The following is a 25,973-nucleotide window of genomic DNA, read 5'->3' on the forward strand; positions in this document are numbered from 1 at the left end:
CTTGCTCACAGCACTCGTGAGTCCGCAGGGATGGCCTCCAGCCTTCCTGGCTCTGAGAGCCACCAGAGCTGCTGCGTCCTTGTGACCGTTCACCTGGCTCACGGCGCTTCCTTAGGCGGGTTAGCCCCGGGAGCCGATAGATTCCTACGCCTCCGGGCAGGGGCTGAGCGGTGCAGGTGACAGGAGCCGTGCCACATGTCACACACCCTACACCCCTCAGCCTGCACCCCGTCGTGTCCTGCACCCTGCACGCAGCTGTATGCCTTGCACTGAGCACCGCACCACGCACCCCGCACCCAGCCCGACGTCCCCCACGCCGCGCTCCGTGCCTGCATCCCGCCAGCCCGCGCATTCCCTTCCAAGTCGAGCCGTGCAGAGCCGTGTCGTACCGAGCCGTGCCGCGCCGTGCCAAACGGAGCCTTACAGCGCCGAACCGAACCCACCCGCCCCGCGCCGCGCCACTCCGCACCCACCGTGCGCCCCCGGTGGCGGCGGGAGGCGGAGCGGGCGGTGCCGGGGCGGGGCGTGCCGAGCCTTGCCGAGCCGAGCGGAGCCGAGCGGAGCCGTCCCTCCGCCCCTCCCGCCCCGCCCGCCCGTGCGGCGGCCGCGGCGGAGGTCGGCGGCGGCGGTGCGCGGGGATGGGGCGATGGCGCGGGCGGGCGGCGGGGGCCCGCGGGAGCTGTCCCTGGAGGAGGTGCTGAAGTGCTACGAGCAGCCGCTGAACGAGGAGCAGGCGTGGGCGCTCTGCTTTCAGGGCTGCCGTGCCGCCGCCGCCGCCGCCGCCCCCTCCGCCGCTCCGCTCCGCACCGCCGACATCCGCCTCCGCGGCGACGGCAGCGTAGCGCTTCCACCCCCGCCGCCCGGTAAGCAGCTCGGAGAGGGAGGGGCGGGGCCGGCACCGGGGGGTACCGCCACCGGTGGGGGGTGTACCGGCGCCGGGAATACGGGGTTACCGGCTCAGTGGGTGCCGGCACCTGCGGGGAGTGCTGCACCGCGCTGCCCACCGGCGCTGCCGGGGTTACCGACGCCGCAGCGGCGCTGGGGGTACGGGTGGAGGGCATCGGCACCGGGAAGGAAGGACGGGAACTGGAGGAGGGATAGAGAGAGTCGATACCGGAGAGAAAAAGGACGGGAGGGCCGTGGGCGTCGGTGTGGGGTCGGCAATGCGGGCAGCGGCAGCGGGGGGGCGGGAAGGCGGGACTGGAAGGCGGGACTGGCAGCGGGGGGGACCGGAGGTGGTGGCAGCGATGGGACCGGCACTGCGGGACCGCGAGGATGGAGTCGGGCGGGAGTGTGCGTGGGGCTGGGGGCGGCGGAGCCACGCAGGACAGGCGGGGACGGACGGACGGACGCACGGGGACACACAGCGGCATGCAGCGACGCGCGCAGCTCACCCGCACCCACGGGCACAGACCCCGCACCCCCCTCCCTCAGGGGGCATCGCGGGGCAGCCCCGACCCCGACCTTTGCACTCTCGGCCGTGCCTTCCGTGCGAGCGGGCGGTGCTGCCGGGCAGAGCCCGCTGTGTTTATGGTCTGTAATTAGGCACGGCCGGGTGCCAGCAGCAATGAGCAGCCTGAGCCTAATGACAGAGCTCAGCCCACGCCTCGCCCCGCGTGGGGACAGCCCCGACCGGTGCCCGCCGGCTCCTGCGTGCCCCAAAATGGCTCGGGGTGCTCGGGCCGAGAGAGGACGCTGCGGTTTCTCCGACTGCCCAGCGAGGCTGCGGCATTGCTGCGCGTCCCCACGGCTGGCAGCGAGCAGGGTGCTGCGGCGTGGCTGTGTGTCCTTGCTGCTGGCTGCAGGGATGCTCCTGGGAGCAGGGCATGGGGATGTATCCAGGCTCTTTGCTACTGCAGCGCTTGGGAGCTGTGGGTAGCTCATGGCACAGCCATGGGTATAGCATGGGTCCCATCAGTACCAGTACCAGCACACAGCTTTGCAGTGGCACGGGGTGAACCCACAGTGGGCATACTCCATGTCCCCATCCCACAGCATCTCCCGCCCTGAAGGGAGCAGCCAGCAGGTGAGTGCTGCACAGCCACCAGCACCATGGCCTCATTTGGCTGCAGGCACTGCTGTTCCTGGTGCATCCTGTCCTGTTGCAGCCATGGGTGCTCCTCCGTCCCTGGTTTGCATCCAGGAAAAGCTTTTCTGCTTCCTCCTCCCAGCCGGATCTGCTGGCTGCTCCACCACCATATGGGATGTGATGCCGATGCCATCCCCCTGGGCTGCCTGCAGGGCTCAGGGATTGACATGGCTGCAGGGACACAGGCTTCTGTAAACACTGGGAAGGGGCTGCAGTCCTCATCCGGCCTCATCCTGCTCAGTGGGTCCCGGGTTGGGCTCCTGACTGCAACCAGCACACAGCCTCAGCTGTCCCTGCTATGGGCTGCTGCATTGATTAGCTAAATGGTGGGGTGATGGGCACAGCGTGTAATGGATGCGAGGATGATGGATGTGGGGTAATGGCCTGCACTCTCCTGGGCCCAGGGCAGTGCTCTGCTCTGCAGCTGCTGCTGGGCAAAGTGAAGCAAGGGGCACCTGGGCACTTCCCTTGGGTCCCATGCAAAAGACACAGTTGTTCCTCATCCTATGGCTGCAGTGCTCCCAGAGAAGGGGCTGAGCTGCCTGAGAGCTTTTGGCCTGAGCTTTGCATGTGTGTGTGTGTGTGTGTGTGCTTGGTGCTTGTATGTATTGGTGTGGTGCTGTGTGTGTGCATGGTGGTTATGTGTGCATGGTGCTTGTGTGTGTTCACAGTGCTCCAGCTGTGCCACCTCTGCAGTGAAAGGAGCATCAGTAGCACCGTCAGCTGAGTGCTGCCTGTCACTGCACCAGATGCAGGGCTGTGCTCTGTTGGTCCCTGCAAACAACACAGGGCTGTGCCAGCTCAGGATGAGACCAGCTGGGAGTGGGAGTCCTGCCTCGGGTGCAGCAGTCCCAGGGTTGGGGGCACAAAGTGAGGTAAGGCTGACTCCCAGTCTTGGGGCCTCAGTGACTGTACCTTTCTCTCCCCTAGAGCTGCCTCTGCTGCTGACACCCGCTGCGGAAGCACAGGTATGTGGGGACCCACATCTCTGAGCTGGATGCCTGCTGGCTGCACATCATGGGGGTCCCTGGGCAGGCAGTGTCATGGCACCACGGCATGGCTATGTGTTCCCTTGTGCATCTCCTCCTGCTCCCCTTGCCCTGACGCAATGGGGTCCTGGTGTGCTCTGGGTGGTGAGGCCCAGACTCAATGGATGGGGCTCTGCACACAGATGTGGCACGGGCAGTGTCAAGGCTTTTGGTGGCACAGCAATGCCGTTTCCTTGCAGATGGTGCAGTCCTTGGGTTTTGCCATTTACCGGGCGCTGGACTGGGGGCTGGATGAGAATGAGGAGCGGGAGCTGAGCCCACAGCTGGAGCAGCTCATCGACCTGATGACCAACAGTGACTCAGAGGACAGTGGCTGTGGCACGGCTGATGAGGGCTATGGGGGGCAGGATGAGGAGGAGGAGAGTGGCGAGGGGCCACTGCGAGCTGTGCGCACCTTTGGGCAGGCCATGCGGTGCTGCGCTGCACGCCTTGCTGATCCCAATGAAGCCCAGGCTCATTACCAGGCCGTGTGCCGGGCGCTCTTTGCTGAAACTGTGGAGCTCAAAGCTTTCCTGGCCAAGATCCGCGATGCCAAGGAGGTGAGAAGCTTGCCCGTGTGGGGAGATTCTTGGGATCCTAAACTGCTGCAATGACCGCAGTGGGATAACGGTGTCCCCGTGCCATCACAGATGCTGCAGAAGCTGAAGGAGGATGAGGAGGCAGAGGAGAGGCCGGCAGCAGAGCTGGGCAGCCTGCGCAACACGGACTGGGTACGGCAGCACGGTGCGGCCATGCAGGGGGATGGGGCTGCGGGAGGGCTGGTGCTGACCCCACACCCCCGGCAGGCCCGGCTGTGGGTGCAGCTGATGCGGGAGCTGCGGCACGGCGTCAAGCTGAAGAAGGTGCAGGAGAAGCAGTTCAACCCACTGCCCACCGAGTACCAGCTGACCCCCTTCGAGATGCTCATGCAGGACATCCGTGCACGCAACTACAAGCTGCGCAAGGTCATGGTGAGCACAGACAGGTGTCCCCACACTGGGATGTGCTGCCGTCAACTGGCACTGGTGCTGTCACTGTTCTCTACCAGGTGGACGGGGACATCCCACCACGAGTGAAGAAGGATGCCCACGAGCTCATCCTGGACTTCATCCGCTCTCGGCCCCCACTCAAGCAGGTGGGTGCTGACCCCTCAGGATCCCCATGGCTGCAGCTCCTGGGCTGGGCTCACTGTGAGCCCTGAGCTGCAGCATCCCGGCTCTGTGTCCTGCAGGCATCAGAGCGGCGGCTACGGCCACTGCCCCAGAAGCAGAGGACATTGCATGAGAAGATCTTGGAGGAGATCAAGCAGGAGAGGAAGCTCCGGCCCGTGGAGACGTCATACCGGGGTCAGAAAGGTACTGGCATCGCCTCCTCTGCACCGTGGGTGTCATGGCAGGACCCAGTGCTAAACCCCATCCCCTTCCCAGGGTACAGCTCGCTGCCCTGCATCCCGCACGCCTGCTCCAGCCACCTCACCTCCAGCTCCTGCATCGATCTCTCTATGCCCGAGGCCAGCACAGTGCCAGCAAGGCCACGGCCCCGCGTCCTGCTCAAGGCACCCACACTGGCAGAGATGGAGGAGATGAGCATCTCCGAGGTGAGAAAGGAGCTGCAGTGGGGATGCTAGGGGGGCACAGGAGAGGAGTGCGGGGGTCACTGGGTGACGCTGTCCCTGTGGCCTTGCAGGAGGAGGACTCACCAAGCACAGAGTCTGTCTCAGGGCTGCCCATGAAGCGGGACCGCTCCTTCTCGGAGCAGGACCTAGCCCAGTTCCAGAGTGAGCTTGGTGGTGGCCACGCAACACCCAATGTGCTGGAGTCTCTGGATCCCGAGCCCCGGCCCCGATCAGGTACTCCTGTGCTGCCCCAAGCCCAGTCCTGCGTTGGGATCCCCATCCTATGAACAGTCAGTGTCCATGCCCTCAGCACAGCCCACCCCATGTCCCACACACCCTGTGACATCCCTGTCCCCATGTCACCAAGGGTCACTTTGCCATGCCCTCCAGCCAACACTTGCTGGAGGAGTTGTGTGTGGTAGCATGTCCTCACTGTGTCCTCCTGGTGTCCCACCATGCAGGCTCTGTCCCTGCCAGCTACCACCCAGTGCCGTACGGCTCTGCGCCCCGCGCTGCCCTGGGCTCCGTGGAGGAGAGGCCAGAGGACGGCTCCAGCACTGCGCCCAGCAGCAGCTCCAAGCACCTCTGGCTGGTGAGTGCGAGACTGGAGCTGCGGGCATGGCCCAGTGTGAGGGTTCACGATGCAGGATTTGTGGGGTCGGGTCATGCCACATGTGGGGATGATGGCTCCTGTCTCCCCCAGGAGTTCAGCCACCCCGTGGAGAGCCTGGCCCTCACGGTGGAGGAGATGATCAATGTGCGTAGGGTGCTGGTCAAGGCCGAGATGGAGAAGTTCCTACAGAGCAAGGAGCTCTACAACAGCCTGAAGAAGGGCAAGGTGGGGACTGGGATTGGGGGGGTTGCTGAGCTGCCCCCATGCCACTTGCATCTGGTGCTCACCTGCCTGTGCCCACAGGTCTGCTGCTGCTGCCGCGCCAAATTTCCCCTCTTCTCCTGGCCTGCAGCCTGCCTCTTCTGCAAGCGGTGAGCACTGTGCCGTGCCGTGCCATGCTGTGTCGTGCTGTGCTGTGCTGCACTGTGCCATGCCATGGTGCTGGGGCTGGTGGGAGGGTGCCTTGGTGGTGGCCCTGCTCACCTGCTTCTCCCCATACCCCCAGGTCTGTCTGCTCCTCCTGCAGCCTGAAGGTAAGGGACCTGCTCAGGTCACTGTCACCAATCCCAATCCCAGTCCCTGTCTGACCATCTGGGCTGTGCTGATCCCGCATGGACCTGGGGTGAAGGGGACACCCCCGGGTGCTGCCCCTGATGCCCACTGCCCCGACAGATGAAGATGCCTTCCAAGAAGCTGGCTCACATCCCTGTCTACGCACTGGGCTTCGAGAGCCTCCCAGGCTCACTGCTGGCCAAAGCTCTGCCACTGCGCAAGAGGGAAACCTTCCAGTGAGTCCAGCACCCTACAAGGGTCCCGCATCCTCAAATGCCTTCCTCCCACCCTTCTCCTCCTCCTCCTCCCCGCGCCAGGGCTGATGGCACGCACTGCACCCGCAGCTCGCTGCCAGGTCCAGGCTGGCGTCGGGTGGAGGAGGAGTTCCCCCACATCTACGCTCAGGGCTCCGTGCTCCGCGACGTCTGCAGTGACTGCACCGGCTTCGTGGCCGACGTTATCTGCTCCAGTCGCCGCAGTGTGGCCGTCCTCAACGCCGCCCCCCGCCGCCCCGCCGCCCCGCGCTCCCTGCGCTGCAGCTCCTGGCACGAGTGAGGGCCCGGCGCCCACCGTACCCAGATGTACATATATACATAGGATGTATACATACAGCCTCTATATTTATATTACGGACATTATGGACCAGGGGATGCGAAGCTCCGCGGCTCCCAGCCCACAACCCCATGACGCCCTCCTGTCTCCACTGCTGATGGGGCGCTGGCACGGCCCCGGGGACAGGGAGGGGGTCTCTCTGGGGCACTCTTTGCCCCCCATCCTCTCGGTCCCATTTCTGTGCCAAGCCCCGCAGGGACTGGGACGCCTTATCGCCCGTGTTGGTGGCACGGCCCCGCAGGTGGCACGGCCCCATGCTGATGTCACGATCCCGTGGGTGCCACAGTCACACTGTACATAATGACCCCCTGCCAATAAACCATTCTGGGCTGCCCTCCCGGGGCTGTTCCTGCGCTGGATGGAGTCGGGCACAGGGTTGGGGCAGGAGGGTGCTTGGGGACATAGGAGATACCCCCAAGTGACCCCGTGGTGGGCTGTCTGCCGGGCCCCGCATCGCACTGCTGCGGTCCCACCCACTGCTGCACCCCCCTGTAATACTGCAGAAACGGGGGTGCCCCGGCGATGCTCGCCACCCCATCTCAGGCTGTGCCCCACTGGCACCGTGGGAAAACCCCCCACCAACCGTCCCCACGCCCACCCAGCCACTCACGGCCCCCGAGCTGCCCCCGTGTCCCGACGTGCACCCCCCACCTCCGGGTTATGTCCCGCCGTGACCCCGCGCGGGGACCGTGGGAAAGCGCACATCCCCACGCTCCCTCCCCGAGACATATTTCATGCAGCGACAGTGCGGGGGCGCGAAATAAGTTCTGCACAGCGCGTACCGCGCCTGCGTGCCCCGCCGTCTTACGTAGCGCCGTGCGAGGGGACGGGCATCAAAGTTGCGCATGCGTGCTGGAGCCTCGCGCGCAGGCGCGGTGCGTGGATCAGATGGCGCAGGAGGGGGGAGGAGAGGCGGGTCGCGCAGGCGCAGTGCGGCGCGGGGCTCCATGTCGCGGAGGGCCCTGCGGAGGCTGCGGGGCGAGCAGCGGGGCCAGGAGGAACCGGGCCTGGGAGAGTTGGGCCTGGCCTCCGGTCCCGAGAAAGGCGGGGAGTGGCCGCAGGCAGCTGTCAAAGCCAGGGGTCGTCCCGGCGTCAGCAACCGCTTCGAGCTGGTGAGGGGCGGCGGGGCCTGGGGGGTGTGGGGGTGGTGATGGGGGGGTGTGGAGGGTCAGTGGTGGAGTTGGGGCCTGCGGTGGCAGGGAGGGCCGAAGGGAAGGATAAGTGTGGGCACAGGAGCTGGAGGAGGGGTGTAGGGCGGTGTGGGGGCACCTGGGACTGAATGGGGAGGGAAAGCTGGCGAGGGACGGAGCCAGCAGGGTGCGCGGAGCGGTGCGTGGGGCTGCGTGGGGCTGCGTGGCAGCCGAGGGTGGCCGGGATGTCGGTGTAGGAGACACAGGGCATCGCAGAGCGGGGGCTGGATGTGTTGTCAGAGCTGGTTCTGGTTGTTGGGGGGTTTGACTGTTCTGGTGCTGTTGGCAGAATTATTGTTGCTGCCTTCCCAGCGTACGTGTTCCTGGTGCTGGTGGTCTGGGATCAAATGGGCACTGATGGCACACGTGGGTCTCTGGAGGGACAGATCCCAGCCACTCATCTCTGGGCCCCTTGGCCAGCCTCAGCTGTTCCCATCTTAACCGTGAGGCTGTGGACAAGGTTGGTTGTAAAGACTCTTCCCAAGGAAGAGCGGAATCCAGATAGAGCTGTGTGATTTGAGCTCGCTGTGTCATGGCAGATGTGTAGTCGTGGGTCTGCAACTAGTAAGCAAATGCAAAAACACCCCGGTGCCCACCAAAGACCATGCTTTCAATGAGCAATCGCCCCCAGCCCGTGTTCTGGAGAAAGCAACTGAGAAGCTGAGCCCTGCCCTGCTTCTGCAGCACTTTTCTCTATCATTTGCAGGTGTGAATAGAACAAGGTTGCACAACCCTGTCGTCGTGGCTGTAGGAGAGGGCATGATGCAGCCGTGTACCTGCTGCTGCAACTTGTTCTTTTGTTTGCACAGATCACCAGTGAAGAACTGGAGGATGACCTGTCATCCAAAGAGGAGCAAGCGGATGCCAGGCTCAAAGAGCACAATGTTGCAGAGGGGAGCAATGAAGAGCCTACACCTGAAGAGGCAGAACACAATGGGCAGAGAGATGGGAAAGGGGCAGACCAGCCAGACCAAACGGTAACACAGATGCAGCTGCCTGGTAGTGACAGCTGCTGCCATGCAAGGCACAGAGAGAAAGTGATTCAGAAAAAGAGGCTGCTTCTCTGCTCCGTTCATTGCACAATTAATACAGCGCTGTGCTGTAGATAGGCTGGGCTGCTGGATCAGTGCTCAGCAAGCATTTGTTGTGGAGTGAATGGTGTAAATGCTCCCAACAATATAAACTGAAGATTGGACTTGCTTCTTTCCTGTTTTGTTTGTTGTTGTCATTTTCTGTTAGAGTCCCTTCTCTTGTCTGTTTCAGTTTGAAAACATCTCCTTGACATGACAGTTGCAAAAGTATGTGAAGAAACAGGCTTTTTAATTAACAGCTGGACACTGCAAATCTAGCCCATACAATATTGGAGGTGAGGGTAGGAGCAGTGAATGGAATTAGCCCCTTGGCTTCATCCAGTAGAACGCAGTATTTGGTATGGTGGCAGTGTGGCTGGAGGAGGAGGGGCTGCCCTCTGTGTGTGCTTGGGAATGCTTCACATACGCAGGGTGAGCTTTGCTCAGCCAGACCCCATGTGAGCAGTGGCTCAGATGTGGACCTGACCCCAAATTTGCTGTGTAAACACTGCAGAACACACCTGCTGCTGCTCTGTGGATTTCCTGGGTAGAAACATGGGTGCTGTCAGCATGTGTAGAACCAGATTGGAGCTGGGTTCCTGGCTCTGAAAGCTGCTTGGGAGTTGTGGAGCTGTTCTTGGCACTCTGTTATTCATATGTAGTACTGTGGAGAGCTGGTGATCCTGGAAAAGTGTAGTTAGTTCTGTATGCCCTGGGGAAGCACCTGCACAGACAGCAGCACGCATCTTGGGTTGGGAAATACTTTGCAGCATCGTGAGCTGAAGCAGCTGCATCTGCAGCAAGATGAGTATGTATCACATGGTGCTCTCAGACAGCTGTTGGTTTCTGTTAATTGCTGTGACTGATGAAACTGTCATGCTCACTGGAAACACAGAAATAAAGTTTGTTCTAGGAAGTAATACAGAGATGAAACGTTTCTTCCAAACCCTGGCATGTCTAAACTGTTTCTTGCCTGATTTTATGATCTCAAGCATAGAAGTGAAAGTAAGCTGAGATTCAACCCTCACATTTGCAAACCTTTGGTGCTTTCTTCTATTTTCTTTTTGCATCTCAAGTTTCATTTGCTGACAAGATGAATATTGTAAAGATGAATATTGGTTTCATTCAGGGGACCTTCTGGTATGCTGATCCCTGTGGAAAATATTCTTCTCCTCTATGGAACGTTCTTTTCCAGCAGTGTTTGGGTTTGCTCTGACAGCTGTTTCATTTATTTTTGCAGCCTGTGTTGAGTAACAAGCCACGAAAGAAAAAAAAGAAAAGGAAAACAAAGAAAACTTCAGCAGGCGAGGCTCTGGTACGTGTGTGTTTGTTCTGAGGGTTGGTGGCTGTGCTGATGTCTGCCTTGGGATGGGATGACAAAGTGATGACACTGGTGGATGCAGAAAAGATTTTGAAGCAAAAGTGCTCCTCCTTGCACTGTAGTCATTTAAATGTATGAAATGGCAACAACATTGTGGTCCTTCAAGCAGTGGGACTAGCACAGCTCTGCTGCAGGTGGTTTAGAGCTGAAATCCTCACAGCAGCTTTTCCTTTCATCTTTGAGGCTCTGCACAGGAGGGGACTTCCAAGGGTTTTTGCATTTTCATGATACTGTCTTTGCCCTACTTAGAGAGCTCTTCCAGCTCTGCAGAGCTCTACAAAGCTCACTCTGCTGACAGTGATTCATGTTACCTTTGCCTGTTTCTCTGTGCACAGCCATGCTCCTTCTCTATTGTTTGTCAACGTATAGCTAAATGCTGACAAGTGTGTGCTCATCCTGAGAGCATTATCAGCACATGTGTGGCTAAGTGTCCTTCCAGGAGGATATGCTTCTGTCTCCTTGTGATGAATGGAATGAGAGGATGGTGATTCTCATTCTCTTAATTGTCCACTCTTAAGTAAGAGTGCCTGAAGAAGAGAAAGAGCTTTATCCCATGTCTGTTTGTTGTGGATAAAACAGAGACACATGTTTATACTTGAATCTTTCTTTATTATCACTCTGTTATGCTTGAATACTTTAACTGCATGAGCTAGTCTAGGAAATTGAATTTAGAAGAGTAATGTATATAATATAAGTACAGTTCAAGTGAGGAACTAGTTGTTTTTTGCTTTTTTGCTAAAAGCCAAGAGCCTTAATTTGGGAGACGTCCTTGGCAATACACAGTGGGCTGCAGCATGCTTTGGTGCTGGAGGGGCTGCCCCAGGTAGGTGTGGGCTGGCAGCCACCTCCCTGAGAATGCATTTGGGGGCTCAGGGGTCAGTCACCAAGGGAGAAAACCCCTCAGAAAGCCTGCTTCCTCTCCTGCTCCAAGAGTAACGAGCAGAAGGGTGACATCTGCCAGCCCTAAGCTCTAGGGAGATTTAATCCCCAGAAGTAGGCAGTTTGATTTGCAAACTAGAGGTAAAGCTACCTTTGTTCTGTCACTGAAATGCAAAACAATATAAACTTTTCATGTACTCACTCCACACAGTACATTTAGTTGGAAAAGGCAACCTCAAAATGTTATCTGTCACGAATGGAATTCCACCTTTTGCCCATGTGCATCCCGAGGAGGATATGAAGTGACACATAAGAAATGTGTCACTTGCTGTCTGTCTGTGGGCAGAATAGAGGGAAATTGAGGTGAAAGTATTGTACAGCTGTTTAATGTGTTCTGCTGGATACGTTCTTCTGGTTGTTAGAAGTGTGGGAAGTGACCATGCAGTGTGTTAAAACTGGATTACAAACATGTTGGTGTCTAATTTTGTGTTACAGTGATCATAGCAGTAATTCAGTGTTTCCATGGAAAGCAGACAGTGAGAGTTGATTTATTTTACCATTAAAATCAGCCCCGCAACTTCTCATGGTATTTTAGGAAGTTAGGTCATCGTATAAGTAAACAAGACAAAGCACAGCTTTGTAGGAGAGGGGAGACCAGAGACCAGATATGCACATACTTGTGAGCTGTGTTATGCTGGGAAGGACCACTGTGGCCAGCTGGTTTGGGCTCAGAGCACGAGGTCAGCAGCAAGCCTGCCACACTGGGTTTATTCAATTGACAAACTCAGGCTTGTGATAGTATGAAGAGAAGTGTCCTGTGATGCCTTGAGGAAGGAGGGAGAGCAGCCAGCCTTTTGGGGGCAGTTGGACACGGATGGGAAGCAGAGGAGTGGGCTTCCTGAAGGAAATGCAGGGTGCTGAGTAGAAAGCAAGAAGCCTCAATACAAGAGAGTATATGTGCTCCCAAAGTGGGGCTGAAGCAGAGTGAGCGGGGGGGGTCTGTGGGGTGAGATTGGGGTGAGCCACAGGACCTGGAGGCAGCTGGGTGACCTGTGTACCTCCATGTCTCATCCTATAATTACTGCCTTGTCTTTGCATATGCATGTCTTAAGGAAGATGATGACCTGGAAGACATCGACAGCTTGCTGGAGAAGATTGAGGATACCAATGGACTATCACAGGAGAGCCAGAGTGGAATAATTGCTGACAGCAAGCCCCTGCTCTATATAGAGCACAGGTAGTGCTCGCTTTCCTTCCTGGCTTTGAGTGTGACAGATGTATTTGTATGCTGAGGAAGGGAGGTGGAAGCCTACATATGTAAGCTGGCCATAAATCCAGGACCTTATGTGAAAAGGGGTTATGGTAGTGGTTGCACACAGCCCCGTCTCTAACTATTGCTCCTAAAGGTGTGCTCAGTTTTTAGCAGCAGTGAGAATTCTTTGCTGTCCCATCTGCTCTGAGTGGATGACTGGACCAGGATGACCTCCAGAGGTGCCTTCCAGGCTAAAACTGTTGGTGACTCTGTGTTGAAAACTGTTGGTTGACTCTGTGCTTCAGTGAATAGAGCTTTGAAACCAGACTAACCTGGCCAGTGTACCAATATATGCTGCCCTTCAAGGAGGGCTAAGCAGTGCTAGCAAATAATTTCACCAGGAATGCTTGTTAGACTCGTCTAACCTTTCCAATAGCTGGCCATCAATGAAGTGGACTAAGTGCTGGGCATGTCTAGTGTGAGGCTAATAGCTTTCTCAGTTGGTGGACGTCTGTAACATCACAGGCTGGATCAGCCAGCTTCTGTGTCCAGCCTGTCTCTGGGTTAGTGTGGATACTGGCAGCTCTTTTTCTTTTGTGAAAAAAAAAAAAACATTTAAACTAGAAGGACTGAACAATTTACCACATCAGGTTTTGAAATCTCCAAACACACTGCATCAAAACAATCTAGGCTGGTGGGCTCTTCTTTCTAGTTTACCTAGTTTTCCTTTGAAAAGGGATGTTTGCTTGCCAAGATGTTTCAGACTTCTCTGGTCAGGTGAACGTTATCCAGAAACCTTTGAAACGTGGATAATGTCAGAGTGGGTGTGAGTTGGCAGTGCTGGATCTCAGCCTTCCCACTCCTTCTCTTTGAGCTTTTCTCACTGGATGGTAAAGAGGAAACCCCCCCTTAAATGTGCCTCCCTTCTCTGGGCCAAATGTTAGATTAAGAAAACTGTAGGTGTTGTCATGCTTTGATGTAAGATCTTTGTATTAAAAGAATGTATTTTAAGCCTTGCCAGCCTTCATACAGTGGTTAGGGTGCTTGCCCTGGGTTGCAGTCCACCACCACTAGACTTAGCAGTGGGTATCTCATATTTTCCAGGTGCAAATACCCCAAGCATGCTTCCTGAACTGAGGCTGTCCCTGAGAGCATGCCTGGCATGGGCCCCAACTGCCCTGGAGAGGGCAGCAGAAGTATTCTCTAGCTCACATCTTTGGAGCAGAGTACAAAGGAGCTGTGCACCTGATTGAACAGGCATTTGGATAGCTCCTGCTCTGACCATTAACTGTTCTCTTTCTGGTGTGTTGTGTCGCACCAATGGGGTGTGTGTGGGACAGTTGAGAAGTTTGGCCAGGAATGGTTATGGTACAATACGCCTGGCTTTGTTAGAAAGGAAAAGATTGCAAGATTTTTGTCTGTTTAACTTTTCTTTCTTGTTTCAACATTCTCAGAAACTTGAATCCAGAGAATGAGTTGAAGAGATACTTCGGGGCTCGTGCTGTTCTTGGTGATCAGAGGTTAGTCCAAAATTTAATATTAAACACTTCTGAAGTTTGAGTTGCTGCGTCCATCCTTGCCTTGGCACTGCTTACTGAGTCCCTGGTGCTATGCCTTTGCCAGGAGCCCAGGGCACCCCAATATGTTCAAGGAGTCTTGCTTATTTACTAGTCAGATTTTGGATCAGAAGAAAAGTTTTTTGGCTGTATGTGACAAAAGTGTAAGGTTTCTTCAGACTTCAGCTCGTAGTTCCTTTTTCTTTTGCTGATTTTTTTTTTTTTTCCCTCTCCCATCTACTGTCAAATGCCCTTATAAAATCTTTTTGTTCAGACTCATAGGCTGTTAGGTTCTTAGTCTTATTCCAACATTGGTTTCTTGTTAGTATTCTGAAGTCTCTGCCTTAGGGTGGACCCTGAATACTTTCCAGGTAGTCTCATAAAGTTGCTCACATATGCTCAGGGTACCAACTGCTGCCTAGGTGTAAGATTTCTATGCAGTTATCCATTGCTCTATCATTGATGTTATTCAGAAAATCCTTGGTTTCAGAGGCTGGTTGGTAAATGTGCACATAAGAAAGGTATAAGCTCAGGATGGTGATGGTGGAAAGGGAAACCTGTGAGAGGGTCTGTAGATGAATTAGACTCTTTCAAGGAGAGATTAAATCAAAAGGTGGCATCCAGCACTTGAGGAAAAAGAAACAGTCCCTGACTAAGGAGATGCGACTTCCTTAGAATTGCCTTGATTTCTGAATTCCTCTTGCTCTGAACCAGTAAATTGGTTGCACTTCTGAGTACATCTTAAACTGAATCAGTCAACACTTGAAGGCCCTGCTGGGAAGATATGAGTCAGAGGGATATGGGGCTCTCTTAATTGGGCCTGTGAAGCTTTTTGAAGAGGCAGCTGAGAACTTGGCAGGAGCAAAAACAAGGGAAAGAAGCCATTGAAGTGGAAATGCTTGAGGCACTGACAAGCCCAAAGAGCAATGGGTAACACAAGGAAGAGCCAGAGTGTGAAGGTATGTTGTATCTCAAAGGCAAGTGTGTTAAAGCTTTGGGCAAAAGCTCCACATGGTAGGGCTGCAGCTGGGGAATAAATTGGATCCTTTTCCCTGAATCATCCTTTTTCTGGCTCGTTTTAGCCCTCTACATTCTGTTAGTGCAGGGAAAATGTGACCTGTCGTGTTTATTTCCTCAGGCCAAGGCAAAGGCAGCGCCAGTATGTCCGCAGCACATGGCTGACAGCTCCCAAGAATACCTGGCCACGCTACAGCAAAACAGGTGAGGCTTTCAGTGCTGCTTCAGAATGCCTCTGGCTGATGGTCCCACATCCATGTGGCTGCTCCTGACAGTCATGCTTTCCTAGTGCCTCAATGCACAGAAACTGGAGCTGCTTCCATCAGCTGCCGGGCCCTGGCTTCTGCACTGGCTGGTGTGAAAGGGGAACTGCTCATCAGCTAATGATGGAAAATACTTCTGTTTTCAGCAAGGAGGACTCTTCACATTGTATCTTAGCATTTGACTTGCCCTCCCCCCCCCCGCCTTTACTGGAGGTAGCAGGTGTTGTATGCTTCCCTTCTTGCAATAGTCTTACACAACTATGAGAAAACATTCACAGGGAGAGCAAGCTGTCTGGGCTTCTCAAGTGGGTTTCAAAGGTTGGCTTGTGGAAGGAAGGGCAGTAATGAAATCTTGTGGGAGTTTCTGAAAACACATCTGGTTGTAGAGCCTGCAATGCCTACAAGCTTTCTATATTAGAAAAAAGCAGAGGAGTTTCAGATGCTTGTGCTCACAGGCTGGCATCAGCAGTGCCTACATCTGTGTACTCTCTAGGTATTGCCATGCAGCTGGTGGAGACCAGGAGGGGTGTGCAATACTTCACATTCGAGCACCACCGTGAGTACCAGCAAGTGCAGTTCAAGTTCCTGGATGCTGTGGAGTCCATGGACCCCAACAACATCGTGGTATGTTGTGAAATTGCTCTCACATTCTGAGCACTGGTGACCTGTAGTGCTGTGAGGCGGCATTTGCCTTGTCAATGAGACAGGGGGCCAACTTGGTGCAAATAAGGCCCAATCCCTGGTGGCCCACCCTCGTGGTGCTGCTGGAGGATGCCAGGTAGTCCTCTGGCAGAGGAGCCTTCAGGAACTGGCTGTTTTGCTGAAGGGATAGGAATAAAGCTCCCTTGTCTCGACTCTTCAGCTGGGAAAGTAAAAATGTTATACAAATGCATCTTTAAATGGGACTCTAAACCAACAGTTATTCTATTTATAAACTCTTGCATGGTTGGAAAAAAAGTGTTTTCCTGGTATTGCAGCAAAACAGTCTTTTTGTTGAAAGCTCTTCATGCATGTTCGAGCTCATTAAAGTGCATGGTAACGTTTATAGATTGCAATGATAAGCAACAGAGAAATTGCTCTGGACCCTACTGAACCATAACTGAAGTATTTTTGCTCTGAAAACTCTGGCCACGTGAGTGTGGAAACATGCCCCAGAGAAATTTCTTAAAGAGGCCACTGTCTCCTAAAGACAAAAGGCCCTTAAAGAGGCCAAAGTGTAGTTCCTTCTGATTTCCCACCCTCTGCTCACAGCCAGTGCTCTCTAGAGCTCATCACTTCTTCTTGCTAACTAGGCTGAGGGGTTCACCTTGGAAGTTGCAAGGAAATTCTATCCAGCATCTTAAAGCCATTTCAGGTGCGCTTTCACACACCATGCAGAGCAGGACAGATTTTCCATTATACATTTTGGTCTTTATCTTTGTTGAATGGCCTGACTGCATTTGAAGATAGCCCTTCAGCTTTAGCCTCGTTTTTCTGTACAGGAAAATCTAACAGTCCAGGATTTGCTGATGCTCAAAGTGCTTCAGAACCCCAGCCAGTATACCTGTAACAGCCACAGTGTCACAGGCCAGAGCCTCTATCTGCCTTGCTGCTGTGGTTTCAGCATGCAAAATGCAAAACATGTTTTCCTGGGAGTCCTGCTCAGTGAATGCTCTTCTGCTCTTGCCAGATGGATTGAATGAGTCTTGTTGGTCAAGTACTGGTGGAATAAAAGCATTTTCCTTTATCCTATGACCTCAGGTGCTCCACACCTTCCAAAATGAGGGACTGGAAAGGAACTTAAAGAGGGCAAGGAGAGGTAAAACATCATGCAGAAGGCACCAAGGCAGAGGCACTGGGCTGGTCAGCCTAGAATGCAAAAGCTTTGTACTGTAGTTGGGAATGTTGGCTGCCACCCTGCAGATGTACAACTTCCTGAACCTTTGTAGGCCGTTTATAATATAAGTAGTGAATGAAGAGTTCTCCAAAGTATGATTATACTTAGGCTTGCATTCAGCAGCCTGGAAATCCTTTCTTCCTGTCCATTCAGGAGCTGGATTCTGGGATTGTAATAAATGTGTGAGAATATCCTCGGTGCCCAGAAGAAGCAAAAGCCTGATAAAATATTCAGGCTTCTTTAAAAAGGGTTAGGGAATGAAACAAAAATGTAATAGTGCCTTCTGCTATCCTGAATACTGTGTGCAGTTCTGGGCCCTCCACCTCCAAAAGGACACAGTGGAGTTGGGCATTATTTGGAGGACAGCAGAGATGATTAATGGCCTAGCATGGCCTTTGTGCTAGAATAGCTTTGTTGTCTGGGATGATGCTGAGTGGGATGTGACCTCACATTCAGACCCAGAGGTGAGAACAACCCCTTCCTTTAATGTGCTGTGTCAGGGCATTTGTCTTCATGCCAGTCTCACAGAGTTTGCCTTGTAGGCAAAGTGCATGAGAGATTGGTGACTGGTGCTATCATCTGATCAAGCTCATGTTCTTGTGTAGCTGCTGCTTCAGATGAACCCATACCATGTGGACTCCCTTCTGCAGCTCAGTGATGTCTGCCGGATGCAAGAGGATCAGGAGATGGCCCGTGACCTCGTAGGTGAGAGTGGAGGTGTGGGGTGGATATGCTGGCAGAGGTTTGAGGCTGCAGCAATTCCCTGCAGTGTAACCCACTCTGTGGGCTAGGGAGCAGCAAAGGTAACCTTCCCTCTGTGGCTGGCTGGAGTTGATGAAAGCTCACTAAGGAAAACAGCAGCCAGAGTACTTGGCAGCACAGCATTGTGCTGCTGGGGGCAGGCTTTTGCTGCAGGTACAGCATGGAGAGGGAGGGGAAGGAAGGAAGAGGCACTGCTGTGATTTAGGTCTGTAGACACGTGCATGCAGCACTTAGCAAGTCCTTCCCAGAAGTCACAGCTGAACAGTTGCTATGAATTAGCCATCAAAGGCTTTTGGTTTTGTTTTGTTTTCCTTTCAGCAAAGGAGCAGCAAACCCAAGAAGGGTTTGGCTCTCTTTGTGACTCTGGCCCTGGGCACTCAGCCTCATGCTGCCTTTCAGACTTCCAACTTTTGCTGGAGGCTTTTGAGTAGAGCTGGACATGCTTGTCCGTGACAAAGCACATTCATTACCTTTCACCTTTAAAAAGAATGAAAGGATTGTCTGGACATGATGAAGTGGTGTCATCTGTAGGAAGTCCTTTGCAGGAGGAGAGTGATGCAGCAGCTACCAAATGCTATGTATAAGGGACAGTCTGAGAAGCCCACCCTGTCCATGAGGAGTGTACACGACCCTCCAGGCCACAGTGACCAACACACTGTGTGTCGGGCTTTGCTTCTTCAAGCATTGCAGGCGAGTAGGAGGCATCCTGGGGGATAGCTGTCCCTCAGACTGCTGTGTTACAGAGAGATGAGCTGTTTGGTAACAGGAACATGTGCTTTTTAGCATGATAGGAGGGGCCAGAGATTAAGTGAGGACTGGATCTTTGGCTTCTACATGTGAAAACAGTTGTAGAGGAGGCAGCTGTATTAGGCTCAATCCCAGATCCCCTCCAGAACAGTTACTTTTCAAAACGATAGTTTGATCCAATGCCTGCAGAAAGGAGGGGGATTTGTTTGCATTGCTATCTGCTGGGACCATTAAGTTGCTTTGCACTCTGTTGAGGTGTGAACAAGCTTATCTCCTCGCCTGTGGGTCATCTCACTTAGCAGTGTCTTCTTGGCCAAGCTGACCCCCGTGTTGTCAACGCTGGGTTAGCATGCCATGCAGGGCTGCTGGTGTGTCCTGATGGTGTCTGTGCTGTCTGCAGAGCGGGCACTGTACAGCCTGGAGTGTGCTTTCCACCCTGTCTTCAGTCTCACCAGCGGGAGCTGCAGGTTGGACTACCGGCGGCCAGAGAACAGGTAGGCAGCCACCTGCCTCTGTACCAGCCTGAGGGCACTTGTGGCATCCCCACGGCCTACTTTGGGCACACAGACCCAGATTCACCATCCCTGTTGCGTCATCCATGCTGTGGTGCTGGCAGCTTCAAGAGACCTTGAATGTCCCTTTCTATCGGGAAAAGAATTTGTCTCTCTGCAGTCAACAGCAGCATCCCTTCATGAGGCTGGAGCAGGCCGTGCCTGAGAGAAGGCTACCAGCAGCTCTTGTGCTGCCAGGTCACTTGCACTGAGTCAGGCTGAAGCTTTTTCTGCAAAGCGTCTTCTTTCCCAGGGGATTTCGTATTGGAGCATTAGCTGTTCCTCCCTGTCGCATCCCTTATGTACAATTAGTACCCCTTAGCCTGAAATAGCACTTATTTTTGTCCTAAAACTCCTCATGGTGTGATCAAGCCCGTGTTTGGTCACTTATGTGCTGTCTGCTCGGCCACTGTTCCTGGCACTTGCACTCCTGAAGGCCTGGTTGTTTATGTAACATTGATAGTTCTGCAGCTGCAGAGGAAGGTGACTTTATTCTGGGAATTTTCCAGTCAGCTGACCTAAGTAATCTCTCCCAAATTGCTCTACCTGGAGATTGCTCAGGTTTCCAGCACCCGCTCGCTGACAGACCGTGCTGCCCGTGACCTCAGTGCTGTGATCTGTATCTCACCCAATTTGGATGTTCATCTCCCCCCCCATGCATGTCTCATGTGCTGTGTCACCATCCCTACGCAGTGCAGGGACAGCAGCAGAGGCATGACCGTGCAAAGCCTGTAGCATGCAGACTTCAGAGATTGCCTTGTTTCTGTTGTCCTGAGTAGCTAGCTCTGGGGTGTGTGTGTGTACATTGTGCACAAGGGAATCTGATGTAGAATCAACTATGGGTTTATGGTCCCAATGCTTTCGTGAAGATATCAAAATTTGAAGAAGGAAAAAAAAAAAAGATTGATTTGGGTTCATTTTAAGTCCCTGTTCTTGAATGAGAAACGCTGCTTCTCTCAAATCAGGCTTCTAAAACCTGTTCCTGCTCTGCACACAGGGCTTTCTACCTGGCTCTGTTCAAACACCTGATGTTCCTGGAGAAGAGGGGCTGTCCTCGGACAGCTCTGGAGTTCTGCAAGCTGATTCTGAGGTAGGTGCCCCTGCTGTGCCCCCATCCCTGCAGCCAGAGCCAGGAGCTGTGGTGCTCATGAGGAAATATGCTTTGAGCAACAAACTTAACCCTCATCTGCCCAGGCTGGACAGAGCAGATGGAGCTGTAATACTGTCCCCAGCCTCAGCGAGGGCTTGTCACTCCTTAAGGATGTAGTCCCACAGGTTAGTTTTGAGCTTGTGCTCTTATCTGTACTGCTGCTTTGGAGAGATAGGTGGTTGTTTGGAAGGAGGCTTAATAATATGGGACCTCACAGTCCCTTACATTTTTGTTATGGAGCTCTGGGCCTGGCTTATAATTACAACAGAGCCTGCAGTCTCTGCAAAGCTGCTGCACAACAGTGGCTTCAGCCTTCCTCCCATTTGGTGCTGTGGTGGGCCTGTCTCTTCTTTGCAGGGACACAGTGTGGATGAGACATTGCACTGTCCTCCCAGCTGTGCAGGGACATTTGTATCCCCATTATCTCCACTTGCTCAGTTACGAAATGACTCTGAGTGTTAGTGGGAAAGTCTCATTTGACTCAGAAATTGGGGCAGGCACTTCAGCTTTTGTAACGCTTACTTTTTGATTCTTGTTGTGCTTGCTTCCCTCTGAAGCCTTGATCCAGAGAATGACCCCCTGTGTGTGCTGCTGATGATTGATTTTCTGTCCCTCCGAGCTAGAGAGTACGCCTTCCTGACACGCATGTTCCAGGAATGGGAGGTGAGTTGCCAACAGCCTTGTGAGGAACAAGGCAGGGCTAGGGGACAGCTTGCTCTGGGCCTCTCCCCACCAAGCTGGAATGGAGAGCATGGGTGTTCTGTAAGCCCTTACCCCTTTGGGGGCTGTCTCATGGGCAGGCTGTCAGCTGGAGGTCATTGGAACAACCACGAAGGCTATCGTGTCAGTGTTTGTTTCTCTTGTAATCCTGGTATCCTACAATCAATTGTATAAACTCAAAATTGCTTACTCAGACGTGGGGGCACCAAGCCAGTAGCTGGGAAGCTGTGTTGAGATTACTGCATAGCATCATTTCTCGGTAATTCTCTCCCTCTGATCCTGCAGAGTCACCGGAATTTGTCCCAGCTCCCCAATTTTGCCTTCTCGGTGCCACTGGCATATTTTTTCCTGAGCCAGCAGGAGGAGCACTCGGAGCTGGAGTTAAGCCATGCCCGGGAGAGAGCTGCCCGGCTCATCCAGCTCGCACTGATCATGTTCCCAAGCGGTAAGTCTGTCCCCACCGGTAAGTCCATCCCCGCAGGCTTTGTCACTTTCTTCATACGTGAGAACGAATGCTGGATTCCAGGCAGTCAAATGCAGGAGCAGCGTTTTGCCTATGGGTTGCAAATGTTGTTGGCCTCTGTCCATGCGTGATGGGAGCCCTCAGTGACTCAGAGGGGTGACGCTGCTCAGCCCACTGGCAGAACCCATTGCTGGGGTTCATCCTGCCCAGCACCGTGGCAAAGGCAGTGAGAGAGTGGTAGGGCCAAGCTGGGCACATGCAGCAAGAGTCTTCCAGGCGTTCGGAAGAGGTCAGCAGCTGTTCTTCCTGTTGCTCACCCTCCTCTCTGAGCAGCTGATGTCCCTTTATTGAGAGAGTCATGGGCGTGCAAGCTGGAGAGTGAGAACTGAATTCTTAGAGCAGGAAAACGTTTTACCCTGAGGGTGCCTAGAACAGACAGTGGGTCTCTCTTGACTTTCTCTCCCAGGCACTGCTGTGCTTTAGATGTTCTCTCTTTGGTTGCCCATCACTCTTGCTTTTATCCCTGCTGTCCCTGAAAGAAGATACATGGCCCCTCCAAGCCCAGAGGGGGCATAGAATGCCAGGGAGGATGTGTCTTTAGAGCCCAGAATAAACAGCTTTTGAAAAGAGCTTTAGTTTGTGTTGGTTGAAACAGTCTTTTTTACCATAAGTCATGGTGACTGACATAAAACCCTTATTTAATTTCAAAGGCTAGCAACACTAAGTGCGTAAAGTTGCACCTTATTTAACTGGCAAAAAAAAAGAAAAAAGAGAGTGTTCTTGTTTATTTATCTGGGTCTGTTTCCGTCATCCAGAGGCTAAAACACAGCATATGTGTTTTATCCAGAGCATAAAACACAGCTGCAAAGCTGCCCCTGGGATGGGACTGTTTCTGCAGCTGCAGTGATGACTGACTGCTTCCATGGCACTTCTGCTGAACACGAGCTGTATGACTTTCTCCTGCAGTTCTTATGCCGCTGTTGGACCACTGCAGTGTGCAGCCTGATGCCAGGGTCGCCTCCCATTCCTTTTTTGGGCTGAATGCTCAGATAAGGTAAGGCTTGGAGATGTTCTCAGTGAAGAGAAGGACTCAATTTTGCTGGCTGTGGGCTTTTGCTTGCTCAGGCAGCTAATGGAGTTTAAAAGCTGCAGAGAATATTTACTTTTCTGAGAGGCTCTTAGATGCATTGATAATGGGTTCCCATAAAGGCTATCAGATAACTCTGATAGACCTGCTTCACCTTAGTGTGGTTGGGTCAGAAGTTCATCCTGCAGCCTGTTGGTGCATGTAGTTGGAATGATGTGTGCATGCTTTCAGGGCAGACTGTCTCCTGTCAGTCTGGGTTTCCCTGACATGTGGTCCTTCCAAACACGTGAACGGTCTCTCCCTGAGGTAAAGGCAGAGTAACTTTCATCTCATGGCTGTCTATCCCAGAAATAGAAAGAGGCAGAAAAACTGGTGAAGGTAGATGTAAACAGCAGAGCTGGGAGCCTGTGATTCCGGCCTCCGTGCTCTCACACTGAAGCACAGTGTGGAGACGACGAGCCATTTCCAGGAAGCACAGAGACCTGCAGGCAAGAGGAGAGTGCGCTGAATAACGACTGTCTCCTTAGCCAGTCTCCTGCCTTGAACCAGTTGACGTCCCTCTACGTGGGAAGGACTCACTCCCTGTGGAAGGACCCAGCTGTGATGGCTTGGCTGGAGACGAACGTCCACGAGGTCTTACGCATGGTGGATGCCAGGGACCTGCTGGTGGAGGAGTCTGAGCACAAGTGAGTGCAGCAGGCAGAGGTGATCAGCTCTGTTGCTGGACCTCAGTGCTGACAAACAGGGACAGATCAGGCCGGGGGCTCTTCAGACAAGGGAGAAGCTCTCTGTTGGGCAGCAGCGATGCTGGGGTTTGCTCGGAGCAGCTAGAAACGTTTTCAGGCTCTGAGAAGTTGAGGAGGGTGGCATTAATTTTTGTCCTAAACTAAAGGTAGTTTGCTCTGCTGACCTGCAGCGTAAGGAGGCTGGTGAGAGTGAGCTATGCAGCACCCCTGAGCTGTTCTGCTCTTCCATTTGAAGGTCAGCAGCTGCCAAGTGACTTTGGCTCTGCCTTCAGCCAGGTCTGTCTGATACTGCGAGTGACAGCAGAGCCAGGGATGGAGCTGAGGTTGCACATAAGAGAAGCAGAAATGAGATGCTGGTTGTACTGAGGTGTGCTCCTTGCTAACTGCTGTCCCCCCTCCCTGCTTTAGGAGGAAAATGCGATACCAGAGTGCACCCAGGAATATCTACCGGCATGTCATCCTCTCAGAGATGAAGGAGGCCACGGCAGCTCTGCCTCTGGTGAGGGGCCCTGATAGGGCACAGACAGCACTGCTGTGTGCAGCGTGGTGGCATTCCAGACCCTGCTACACATGCAGACATTGGACGCATCTCAGGCCAGAGCTACCAGAAAGAAACATCCATATGACCTCAAAGCTTCTACCCAGTATGCCCAGCTTCCTGGGTGTCCTCGGGATAAACACACAGTGTTGTGTGGGCAGGCTGGGCTGTGGCTGATGATTTCTCCAAGACCAAGGCCTGCCCAGCTGGTCCGACTGTCTCTGTGCCTGGAGGTGCACAGCCTTCACCTCCCCTCTCTTCTTCCTCTCTGCAGGAGGTGACATCGCAGCCTGTGATGGGGTTTGACCCCCTTCCTCCTTTAGACTCCATCATCTCCTACACGAGACCAGAAAGGTACCCTCACCTTGTGCCTGCTGGCACAGCTCTCCTCCTGGTGACAGCTCAGCTTCGGGCAGGGCTGCACACAGATGCTCTGTGCTGCTGTCCTCCTCCACCCGAGAGGAAGAGCAGCCTGGCTGGTGGTGCTTGCCGACAGGCAGAGCATACAGGCAGGACTGGTCCTGCTGCTTCTGCTTGGGGCTGGTGGTGGCTGTCAGACAGCAGCTAGTCACAGCTGTGGAGGCAAAGGCTGCCGAAGAACTTGAGTTATTTCTTAACTGATGTGGTTTGTAGTAAATGAAACCTGGATAAGAAATCCCTATGAATTCCCAAAGGGAGGTAGTGGGAGAGGTAGTGGCTCATGGAGGGGGCTGTGCATTGTGAGACAGTGTGGTTCTCACCAGCTCCTCTGCCCTGTCTTGGCCAAACAAGCACAGTCAGGTTGAGTAAAAGCTTCCCTTTAAGTGTGGTGTGCGATTTCTGTCTTTCAGAACGAATCATCCATCCAATGAAAGCACTTTATCTCTTTTCTTCCGATCACTGTTGCCAAATTTTAACTTGCAGGTATGTAGCAACAACAAAGCAGCTGCTGGCAAATCAGAGCATGTTTTTGCTTTCAGTACACAGAAGTTTTTACTGCACAGTGTTTCTGCAAAGGGAGTGGCTCTTGGCATATGCAGTGTGTAAACGTCAGGTTGCAGAGCAGCCTGATGCTTTTTGGCATGTGGCATTGTCTGTGTCTGCCTGCTGCAGCCAGCTCTGAGCCTGGGTGCTGCAGCTCCTCTCTGTTGCAGGGTGACATCAGGCACGATGGAGATGAAGAGGCGGGAGCGGGGCAGGACCTGAACCAGGGGGTGAACCGGCTCATGGCGGCCATGCGGGACATGCTGGCCAACATCCAGTTCCAGGAACCCCCACGAGACGACAATCCTGAAGGCGATGGGGACTGGGACTGAGCTGAGAGCTCACGCCTGCCCTTAACCCTATGTGATCTCACCCCGCCCCTGCCGCACTCCAATAAAGTCCTACAAAGCAGAGGGGCTGGCTGTCGTTGGGGGGGAAGAGGCTGCGTCTGGGGGAGGCTGCTGCTGCAGCGGGGGCTGAGCACTGCCTTAAAATGGGAGAGCTAATTACAACAGCTGTCCCTCGGCAGCTTAGGCCCCTTCTGGCCCCCTACAGATGCATTTGTTGCCTGATTCCCCCAGCTGCCCTCCTGAGCTCCATCCTGTGCTTAATCATTGGAGATCTCTTCCTTGTGCTCCTCCTGTCCTTTGTGCCTCCTTGGGGTGAAGGCTCCTTTCCCCCTCCCTGGTGGTGAGTGCCAGGGCTGCTCCCTGGGGGCAGGGATGGACCGGGCTGCACGGTGGCTGGCTGGTGGGTGGGAGTAGCTCGAGTTGTGCTGCAGCCTCTGATCGTGCTTGAAACAGAGAGGATACCCCTCCCTTCTTTTTGCTTTCCTCTCTCTTCCCTTGATTTGCCACCTTCAAGCAGGGTGCAATGTGGTGCAGCGCCCAGAATGAGGTCAGCTGCAATAAAGCCCTTAGCTCATCACTGCTGCTCACAAAGCTTTTCCATTTCTGCTGTGTAACGGTGTATGAGGCTCTAATGCTGAGCCAGGCTGCACTGCCTGGAACAACCACTCCCCCCGGTGCTGCAGCTGAGCTCCCCAGCTGGGGCTGGCTCCATTCTGCCCTCCCGCATCCATGCAGGAGCCAAGGCCCATCCACGCTCACGCTGTTGGGATCTGCAGACTCAACGTTTTGCAGCTCTGCTCCCCGAACCCCTGCTGATAAAGCTGAAATTCACCACGTGTACCACTGAGCCGGGTGGGGAAGCTGATGTCTGCTAGGCTGGATTCCTCCTGCTCACGTTTCCCC

General features: G+C 54.1%; 2 protein-coding genes across 2 annotated transcripts; both read left to right on the top strand.

Moving 5' to 3' along the window:
• Positions 1 to 603: 603 nt before the first annotated feature.
• On the top strand, positions 604 to 6,843 carry SPIRE2 (spire type actin nucleation factor 2). Its single transcript, XM_031615345.2, has 15 exons — positions 604 to 863; positions 3,020 to 3,057; positions 3,318 to 3,677; positions 3,768 to 3,848; positions 3,924 to 4,088; positions 4,166 to 4,252; positions 4,349 to 4,472; positions 4,545 to 4,714; positions 4,804 to 4,966; positions 5,194 to 5,324; positions 5,436 to 5,570; positions 5,649 to 5,716; positions 5,851 to 5,878; positions 6,018 to 6,133; positions 6,242 to 6,843. Exons 1-15 carry the CDS (start codon positions 647 to 649, stop codon positions 6,450 to 6,452), a joined length of 2,094 nt encoding a protein of 697 aa, XP_031471205.1. The 5' UTR covers positions 604 to 646; the 3' UTR covers positions 6,453 to 6,843.
• A 571-nt stretch (positions 6,844 to 7,414) lies between these two features.
• TCF25 (TCF25 ribosome quality control complex subunit) lies at positions 7,415 to 25,131 on the top strand. Its single transcript, XM_031615497.2, has 18 exons — positions 7,415 to 7,621; positions 8,509 to 8,676; positions 10,010 to 10,084; positions 12,142 to 12,266; positions 13,736 to 13,801; positions 14,976 to 15,058; positions 15,611 to 15,741; positions 17,599 to 17,698; positions 18,903 to 18,996; positions 20,051 to 20,143; positions 20,761 to 20,866; positions 21,209 to 21,368; positions 22,353 to 22,440; positions 23,001 to 23,159; positions 23,628 to 23,718; positions 24,032 to 24,111; positions 24,588 to 24,660; positions 24,891 to 25,131. Exons 1-18 carry the CDS (start codon positions 7,457 to 7,459, stop codon positions 25,050 to 25,052), a joined length of 2,019 nt encoding a protein of 672 aa, XP_031471357.2. The 5' UTR covers positions 7,415 to 7,456; the 3' UTR covers positions 25,053 to 25,131.
• Positions 25,132 to 25,973: the final 842 nt, after the last annotated feature.

Source organism: Phasianus colchicus, chromosome 13 (genome assembly GCF_987193195.1).
Source record: "Phasianus colchicus chromosome 13, bPhaCol1.hap1.1, whole genome shotgun sequence".
Classification (NCBI taxonomy): domain Eukaryota; kingdom Metazoa; phylum Chordata; class Aves; order Galliformes; family Phasianidae; genus Phasianus; species Phasianus colchicus.

Bases quoted from the DNA above. Each gene is read 5' to 3' on its own strand.
- TCF25 (XM_031615497.2), top strand. From the start codon at position 7,457: ATGTCGCGGAGGGCCCTGCGGAGGCTGCGGGGCGAGCAGCGGGGCCAG. The intron at 13,802-14,975 runs GTTAGTCCAAAA...TTATTTCCTCAG, and splicing joins GCTGTTCTTGGTGATCAGAG to GCCAAGGCAAAGGCAGCGCC. The intron at 20,867-21,208 runs GTGAGTTGCCAA...CTGATCCTGCAG, and splicing joins GCATGTTCCAGGAATGGGAG to AGTCACCGGAATTTGTCCCA.
- SPIRE2 (XM_031615345.2), top strand. From the start codon at position 647: ATGGCGCGGGCGGGCGGCGGGGGCCCGCGGGAGCTGTCCCTGGAGGAG. The intron at 3,058-3,317 runs GTATGTGGGGAC...GTTTCCTTGCAG, and splicing joins CACCCGCTGCGGAAGCACAG to ATGGTGCAGTCCTTGGGTTT. The intron at 4,715-4,803 runs GTGAGAAAGGAG...GTGGCCTTGCAG, and splicing joins AGGAGATGAGCATCTCCGAG to GAGGAGGACTCACCAAGCAC.